Source organism: Ptychodera flava, chromosome 13 (assembly GCF_041260155.1).
Source record: "Ptychodera flava strain L36383 chromosome 13, AS_Pfla_20210202, whole genome shotgun sequence".
NCBI classification, from domain to species: Eukaryota; Metazoa; Hemichordata; class Enteropneusta; family Ptychoderidae; genus Ptychodera; species Ptychodera flava.
Genome location: NC_091940.1, coordinates 31535898 through 31545717, shown reverse-complemented (window position 1 = coordinate 31545717; position 9820 = coordinate 31535898). Strand labels below are relative to the sequence as shown.

General features: G+C 40.6%; 1 protein-coding gene across 1 annotated transcript; it reads left to right on the top strand.

The window, feature by feature from the left end:
* Positions 1-4710: 4710 nt before the first annotated feature.
* Positions 4711-9336, top strand: LOC139148755 (uncharacterized). The gene is made up of 2 exons (XM_070720215.1): positions 4711-4968; positions 8820-9336. Exons 1-2 carry the CDS (start codon positions 4783-4785, stop codon positions 8952-8954), a joined length of 321 nt encoding a protein of 106 aa, XP_070576316.1. The 5' UTR covers positions 4711-4782; the 3' UTR covers positions 8955-9336.
* Positions 9337-9820: the final 484 nt, after the last annotated feature.

Sequence of the window (9820 nt, the reverse complement as noted above, 5' to 3'; positions counted from 1 at the left end):
TTGCGAGGATTAATCTGTTGATTGTATGTGGCTTTAATGATAAACTGAGACATTGCATCGCTTGCTTACGTTAGAGTAATTTGATGCTCCATCAATAATTGACCACTATACATTAGGACGATATATGAGGATAAGTGTAGGTGTGAGTCAACTAAGCCGTCATGTGTTTTCCTTTCAACCATCCAAAGCAAGCCAATAGCAAAAATATTATCAAAATATATATAGAAATTGCAGGAAAAGGACGGGCCATATGAAATTAAATGTCGATCCTATCCAATGAATCTGCTCACTCAAACGTTACCAAGCGATCAATCGAGATGTCAAGTCTTCTCAATAAACGTTCAGAACTAATCTCTAAATGCAGATATGACAGTCAGAAAGTCATTTGAATTCTATTTGTCATCTGACGATCGGTGAAATCCATTAAACTATGAGTTATGACCAACTTTTGATCTGTACTTGATGTAATCACATGAGAGAGAGACAGAGAGACAGAGAGAGACAGAGACAGAGACAGAGACAGAGACAGAGAACATTCATTTGGTCTCTTAAGAAAAAGGACCAGGTCAATGATTTACAAAGCATCGAGGTCACCAAAATAAGCAAGCTATGTAATCTTTGTATATGCTGATAAATCTACACTGTTCAAACAAACGCTCTGAGTTGGTTTGAAAAAGTCGCCACCAGAACAAATATTATTTATCAAGTTTCAACACCATTTAGAAACACTATATAAATGAATGTGTGGAGCTAAGGATATTTTCAGTTCTGACTTTCTATCTAAAGATTGCAGGATGCATGAAACTTAAGTATAAGATATTAATTCTTTGTAATCATAACGCTCTGCTTTTGACAGCGGACGCTGTAATTTCCAACGAGCACATCTGTGTACATACATACATACATACATAAATACATACATACATACATACATACATACATACATACATACATACATACATACATACATACATACATACATACATACATACATACATACATACATACATACATACATACAAGATAGATAGATAGATAGATAGATAGATAGATAGATAGATAGATAGATAGATAGATAGATAGATAGATAGATAGATAGATAGATAGATAGATAGACAGACAGATAGATAGATAGATAATCGCATGGTATTTTTCTCTGTTTGACGTCAACGTATACGAGTGTTTTTTCTCGGAGCCGTACAACTTCGAGCCGAAGGCGACTAGTTGTACGGCTCTGCGATAAACACGAGTATACGATGACGTCAAACAGAGAAAAATACCATGGGATTATATATCACATGAACAGCCTCCTTAATTTTTCTTGACGTAGATGGATCAAAATTATTGTAACAAATTGCATTAATTTCGTCGCGATTTGTGTTTTACTTATGCGGATTACTTTCATTAATGAGTAAAGCGGCCCGTCACCCAGGAGATACTCTCATTCATAAATCTCATTAAGCTGAAATTTTGATACATCGAATAGTATCTTCACCAATTCAGACATACGGATTCGGTCATGTGAACGTGTCAATCATTGTCTCGCGCTGTACCGATGCTAAGGCAAGTCGGCCATCGGCGGACATAGCTTTTCGGCATCGTGCTAGCGACGGATAACCATAGTATTTTGAGTTATTTAGAATATTTACAATTATGTTTATGAAGTTAATGCAACGACACGATCGAAACAGTAATTCTCATTCTCAGAGATGCCGTGACTTTTGAAAATATCACACAGTTCACGACCTTGGCGAGCTCGAAAGATTCCGTTCGATGACACACAGAGTGTTATCACCCCTATTTGAAACAATCAACCCTATTTGTAACAAAATTTAATTTTCAAAAAAAACTTTGCCGTATATGTTGAAATACTAATAAAATATGCATATTTGTATGTTTGAGGGCAATTTTCTTTTTTTTTTCCTTGACAAAACTCATGTTTCCGAAACTGCTTTTGTTACAAATTGGGTGATTGTTACAAATAGGGTGACAAGTGTCAACCCTATTTGTAACAATCAACCCTATTTGTAACAAAACCTAAATTTCAAAGAAACTTGGCCGTATTTGATGAAATCTTGATGAAATATACATATTAGTATGTTCGGGGGCAATTTTCTTTGTTTTCCTTGTTGAAACTCATTTTTCCGAAAATGCTCGTGAGATTAAATTTCGTTGTGCAGGTTCCTAGGGATAAGAGCCCTACTCGTAAGATATAATCAAGTCGTGCAGATACATGCCAAAGGTTTGTTTTGGGGCAATTTTCACCATTTTCGGTCAAAAATGTTAAAATCTTGTTTTCTGACCGAAATCATACTAAACCTATATGGGGTTAACTTTTGTTACAAATTGGGTTGATTGTTACAAATAGGGTTGACGTGTCAACCCTATTTGTAACAATCAACCCTATTTGTAACAAAATTTAACCAACTTGAAACTAAACCTAATTTTCTACAAAACTTGGCCGTATTTGATGAAATCTTGATGAAATGTACATATTAGTATGTTTTGGGCAATTTTTATTTTTTCCTTGTCGAAAGTAATTTATTCCGAAAATGCTCGTTAGATTAACTTTCGTTGTGCAGGTTATAGGGTTGATTGTTACAAATAGGGTTGACACATGTCACCCCTATTTGTAACAATCAACCCAATATGTAACAAAAGCAGTTTCGGAAAAATGAGTTTTGACAAGTAAAAAAAAGAAAATTGCCCTCAAACATACAAATATGCATATTTTATTAATATTTCAACATATACGGTAAAGTTTTTTTGAAAATTAAATTTTGTTACAAATAGGGTTGATTGTTACAAATAGGGGTAATACAAGTGTACCTCATTCCGAGTCATTGCATGTCTGTGCCCACGTCCACTACGCTGCCGTCACCGGTCTCTGCCGGTGTCAACTTGTCGATCCCAATCTTGGTATCAATGTTTTCGTTTTACTAACTTTGATGTTTGCAGTGACACATCCTAATTTTGTTATATGACGCAAACTCTGTTCTGAGTGTTGTCTCAGTCACAGGCCCACGGAACGTCGTTGGATGGGAAGTGACTGACACTGTGAGGCCGAAGGCCGAACCTCGGTACTGTATTCTTATCGACGGTATTCTTATACAGTACCGAGGTTCGGCCTTCGGCCTTACAGTGTCAGTCACTTCCCATCCGACGACGATCTACGAAACGTTCCGTGGGCCTGTGGTCTGAGTCAAGTTTCGAAGTACATCGGATTCCACAGCGCGCTAGCGCTGCACTGCAGTGCAGCAGCTTTGTCTTCGCTACAGACTTACGCCGCACTGCAGGTTTGATTTTTTGTGTGATGAAGGAAATTTATCGTTGTTAGTCGATACTTTATGCTTGTGTCGCTTTCCCGAAGATTATACTATACTCATTTATTCAGTTGAACTTACGTTGAGATGTAGATTTTGGGTCTATCGCCAACCGGAATCGCCAGAAATGACGTCAAAATTGAGCCTTACCGTTACCGAGCCATAAAATAAAACGATCGACGGTATCCCCATTCTATTATCGGAAAAGCTAGCTTTAGCTACTCGAAATTTAGTTGGACAAATATTCCTCCTATGTTTCAATGTCTGGATTTATCGGGTCACCTTTTTGTAAAAATGTCATGAGAGCTAGCACGGCATCGATCACGACAAATCGGTCTGTGTCGCGACGTGCATGTATGAACGGTACCGTGCAGGAAAAACGTTCCGGTTGATGACGTAGAACGAGGGTAATTCGGATTTCTTATCCGTCCTGTTCTACGTCACACAGGTGGCGATTCGGGCCAGTTCATGTGATATATATATATATATATATATATATATATATATATATATATATATATATATATATATATATATATATATATATATATATATATATATATATATATATATATATATATAAGAAACTGTAGGAATTCAGGTGATCCCCAGTGGAGCGTGGAGTGGGGTGAAGATAGAAAAAACTTGAGTTGACACACACTACCATTCCTGGTTGTTAGGTTCCAAACGTATTTATTACACCACAAACACAACGTTTCGCTCTAAATTTAGAGCTTCCTCAGGTGTTTTCTGCAATAAAAAGTACGAACATGAAAATTACAATGGTGGAATTGTGTAGGAAAACGAGCAATGTAGAGTTATAAGTCTGTGAAAATCTGGAAATGTACATGAATGACAGGAGAGAGACTAAAAATTACAATGGTTGAATTCTATAGGAAAACGAGCAATGTGGAGTTACAAGTATCTGAAAATCTGTAAATGTTCATAAGGCCAAAGTAATTAAATTTTGTTTTGCGTCCCCACGCGTAGGTTTTTAAGGTTTTCATGAAAAACACACACAATGTATTTGAATAGGAAATTTAGGACATGACCGCTTAGCTTTTCTGAACTAAAATTTTGTTACAATTTTTTATTGCTGCAATCAAATTACATTGTGTTAATTTCTTGTGTGTGTTTTTCAGCCGCTTAGACGCGTACCTTTTCCCATTTAGAGTGGACGAAAACAAAGAATTATTACTTTGGCCTAAATGACAGGAGAGAGACTAACCTCGAGGTTGTGAGTACGGTCAAAACTGTCTGGACCTACGCCGAGAGCTGGAAATTGGCGCGTGAAGTCCAGGGGGGGGGTCCCTCTAAATACTCAAAAGCTGGTATTCAAAGCCGCATCACGCAGCGATATTAGTACGCTATATGTAAATTAAGGGGGTATAAATAGGAAACATACCATACGGACTATCTCCCTCATTGCAACACAGCGAAGACAACAGCACCCGACACCATGGCTTCGTCTAAACCGGCACCCGCCACGGCTGGTCAAACGTTTGTTGCAGCGTATACCAACCAAGCAAGTCACCAACCCCGGGATATTCTTCCAGGCCCGAGCACTTCGGGGCAGCAACGGCAGCCAGCTACAGCCATCAATGATGCACAGGGAACACCACCTGCTGAAAATAAAAGCTCGCAGGTACGTCCGGGTCTCACCCATTGAATTTATTTGTTCAGCCAGGCCTTAGGACTCTGTGTAGGGCGTTTAGACCGTGTATAATTCTCGTCATTGATTTGTTTCTTACCAGTTGTGATAGTGCATAATTCTCACATGTCTGTTAGGCCTCGGCCACCACTATAGGCATTCTGGCGTATCGTGCACCTGATATGGTCCCGTTAGTGGTAGTTGGCAGGTTGTGTTTGTTTTTAAGAATTAGATTTATCTAACTTCGCCACGTGGATTTCGCTACTTACTATTACAGTGCAGGTCTCCACCTGTCCAGTACGCCAGCGACGGCACAAATCTGTCAGCTCGGCTTGCTTACATTCTGAATTTGCATGCTTGTTACGCGCACCTGGTGGTACTATGTGCCGTGGCCGTGTCATGGTCACGGCAAGTCCACTATAGCGCTATACGATAGTCTGTTACCAGTATCTGTTTTTGTTGTTTTGTTTTGTTTTAAAATAATAAGGCCAGGCAGTCAATCCGCCGAGGATTACTGCGAGGGTGCCATGATTTACTGGGTGCCGGAGCTATGGCCAGTAGTTGGTAAAATGCACGTTTCACATTGTTGAAGCTATCGTGCTATGGGGAGTTGTATGCCATTGTACATTATAGAACCCAAACGTGTAAGGCAAACGTGCATGACTAAACACTGTAAAAGTCTGCACGTTAGACATTTTAGACACGTTAGGTCCGTACACGTTAGGTTTGCACGATACACGATAGGTCAGCATGATTGGCATGGTAGATTTTGGAGTCATGTGGACAACCTAAAATGATATACACGTAAGACATTTTAGACACGTTAGGTGTGTACACGTTAGGTTTGCACGATACACGATAGGTTTGCACGATTGGCATGATAAATTTTGACTCATGTGGAGAACCTAAAATGACATGCACGTTAGACATTTTAGACACGTTAGGTGCGTACACGTTAGGTTTGCACGATACACGATAGGTTTGCACGATTGGCATGATAGATTTTGACCCATGTTTAGAACCTAAAATGACATGCACGTTAGACATTTTAGACACGTTAGGTCCGTACACGTAAGGTCTGCACGATACACGATAGGTTTGCACGATTGGCATGATAGATTTTGACTCATGTGGAGAACCTAAAATGACATGCACGTTAGACATTTTAGACAGGTTAGGTGCGTACACGTTAGGTTTGCACGATACACGATAGGTTTGCACGATTGCATGATAGATTTTGACCCATGTTTAGAACCTAAAATGACATACACGTTAGACATTTTAGACACGTTAGGTCCGTACACGTAAGGTCTGCACGATACACGATAGGTTTGCATGATTGGCATGATAGAAATTGGAGTCATGTCTAAAATGACATACACGTTAGACATTTTAGACACGTTAGGTGTGTACACGTTAGGTTTGCACGATACACGATAGGTTTGCATGATTGGCATGATAGATTTTGACTCATGTGGAGAACCTAAAATGACATGCACGTTAGACATTTTAGACACGTTAGGTGCGTACACGTTAGGTCTGCACGATACAAGATAGGTTTGCACGATTGGCATGATAGAGGTAGACCTTACCGTGTTTGTAGGCCATCACGTGAATCTTGAGAAATATCGTATAACGTGCCGACCTAAGATTCACGGAGCTAACGTGTCTAAAATGTCTAACGTGTATGTCATTTTAGGTTGTCCACGAGTCAAAATCTATCATGGCAATCATGCAAAGCTATCGTGTATCGTGCAAACCTAACGAGTACGGATCTAACGTGTCTAAAATGTCTAACAAGTATGTCATTTTAGGGTCTCCAGATAAGTTGAATGGTACAGTCATGATATACACGTTAGACATTTTAGACACGTTAGGTCCGTACACGTTAGGTTTGCAAGATACACGATAGGTTTGCACGATTGGCATGATAGATTTTGACCCATGTCGAGAACCTAAAATGACATGCACGTTAGACATTTTAGACACGTTAGGTCCGTACACGTTAGGTTTGCACGATACACGATAGGTTTGCACGATTGGCATGATAGATTTTGACCCATGTCGAGAACCTAAAATGACATACACATTAGACATTTTAGACACGTTAGTAGACTCTCCACAGTCGCTGTGCCTTGTTTTGTGCGCGCCCACGATGGGCCTGCATTCGAAGACTACGCTATGCAGGTGTGAACACGCGCTGCCAGACACAGCGACTGTCCGTTTTTGCAAGGGTATGAATATTCATAAGGGTAGTGACCTCAAAAGAAACACCTATCTAACTGGGCGGAGAGAATATATACTAGTAGCCGGTAGACCTATATACGTGGTATGTTTTTATTTTTCATTTTATTTGGAATTGCTACTTGTCATTTTTGTTTTGATTAACGGGTGTGTGGTGTTCTATAAAGTACCGGATCAGCAGAAATCCGACCGGTCGCTTGCAAGAAACGTCCAGACCCTGGGATTCGCGTCGCGTCTCTGAAGGGCGCGCGTGTTCCAACAGGGGAGAACGCGAATCGCAGGGTCTCTGCCAGACTAACACGTTAGGTGCGTACACGTTAGGTTTGCACGATACACGATAGGTTTGCACGATTGGCATGATAGATTTTGACCCATGTCGAGAACCTAAAATGACATGCCCGTTAGACATTTTAGACACGTTAGGTGCATACACGTTAGGTCGGCACGTTAACACGATAGGTTTGCACGATTGGCATGATAGAGTTAGACCTTACCGTGTTTGTAGGCCATCACGTGAATCTTGAGACATATCGTATAACGTGCCGACCTAAGATTTACGGAGCTAACGTGTCTAAAATGTCTAACGTGTATGTCATTTTAGGTTGTCCAAGAGTCAAAATCTATCATGCCAATCGTGCAAATTTATCGTGTAACGTGCTGACCCAACGTGTACGGACCTAACGTGTCTAAAATGTCTAACGTGTATGTCCAGATAAGTCGAATGGTACCATATGTCAATCGTGCAGTCATGATATACACGTTAGACACTTTAGACACGATAGGTGCATCCATGTTTGGCGTGCACGATTACACGATAGGTTTGCACGATTGGCATGATAGAATAGGACTTATTTGTACGCCCTAAAATGCAATACATGTTAGACATAGGTTCTTTAATGTTAGGTCTGCACGATACACGATAGGTTTGCACGTTTGGCATTTTAGGCACGTTAGTTCCAACCTGGCATACACGTTAGACATTTTAGAAACGATAGGTGCGGATATTGGGTCTGCACGATACACGATAGGTTTGCAAGTTTGGCTTTTTTGGTCACGTTAGTTCGGCTGTTAGTTCCGACCTAAACATGTCAAACATGCACTACTAAAATGTAAAAATGTCTAAAATGAAAAAATCCCGACTTCTGGCCATGGATGGAGTGCCGGGCAGTCAATCCGCCGAGGGTTACTGCGAGGGTGCTATTATTCACAGATGGCCGGGCAGTTAATCCGCTGAAGGGTTGCTGCGAGGGCGCCAGGAATTACAAGGGTTCGGCTTGGGTGCCGCCCAAAGGTTACTGTGGGGCCTAATAAAAAAAAATTAAATTAAACGATTTTGTACTAGATTTACAAAATTAAAAAAAAACTATTACTATCAAAAAAAGAGATCTCGAGACCGAAAAAAAAAAAAAAAATGCTTCTGTCTTAGATTTACGGCCCGGGCCCTAGCCAGGCAGTCAACCCGTTAAGGTTCACTGTGAGCGTATGCATAATTTGAGATACAATGGTAAGATGTATACCTGTATGTTTTACATTCTGGTGGTGTGCGAGTAACAAAGGGAAGAGTTTATATGTGACTATCTTTGTTTGGACCGTATCCACAGGCGGACGAGATTGCGGCTCTGAAGAAGCAGATAAAAAAACTGCAGGACATGGCCGAGTCGGCATCCGTTGAAGACGCTCTTGCTAAAGTAATGGAGTTGGCTCATACACCGGTTCACGGCCCGGAGGGACTGTGACCGGTTCTTACCACGAGACTACAGCTAAAAAGCGCCCTTCGAGCGTTAGTGGACAGAGCAACTGTCGCAGCCCACCCCAAACTTCCCAGGTTTCGCGCAGTCTTGGCGCAATTCGAGGCTAACGACTTCGGAGAAGAGGCGGACGCTATTGTTTATACTCCTAGGAAACAAGGAAGAAGAAGAAATAGCAGCTAAAGTATCGAAATTTATGTGACACACAAACCACACATACAAAAAATTTGCTGACGTCAGATATGCACCTTATGCCCGCAAAAAAAAAAAAACTCTCGATGAAATAAAGTGTTTTACATGTCACGAGCTTGGGCATATGGCCCGGTCATGTCCAAAAAGAATCTAGTGTGCTTGCTGAATTCGGATTAAATGTGTGGTAAATTATTACGCACTTGTACGCACATTCCTTGTTCTTTCAAGTTCAAGATAATAAATAAGGTCTTTCTCTCTTTTTTTGTGTTCATTTGCAAATAATACAACTTGTATTGTGTTCTATGACGTGATTGGACGAGTTGTGTTTGCATGTTGGAATATTCATATTCCGGGAGACCAATCTGAGGTTGAATTTCCCCTCTTGTCACAAACGTAGAAATGTATCATCAGAAAAGTTAGTCCCTCATACCTCTCCCAAAGTCAGAAATCCATACAGAGACAACGCACATGTTCCCCTTGCCATTATCAAATCCCGGTCCCACTCGAAGTGGACATCCTCATAGTAGAATGTGTAGTTTCGGACACTGACCTCGTTCACAGCTCTCCCTATAAGTACACCTACCCTTTAGGCAGGGAGGGTCCATAGCACCCTTTTGCATTCTTATGCAGCCTCGGTTTCCGAGGTCCTGTCTAGGGGTACC

Coding starts and splice junctions, on each gene's coding strand:
- LOC139148755 (XM_070720215.1), top strand. CDS start 4,783: ATGGCTTCGTCTAAACCGGCACCCGCCACGGCTGGTCAAACGTTTGTT. Junction 4,969..8,819: donor CTGAAAATAAAAGCTCGCAG/GTACGTCCGGGT, acceptor CCGTATCCACAG/GCGGACGAGATTGCGGCTCT.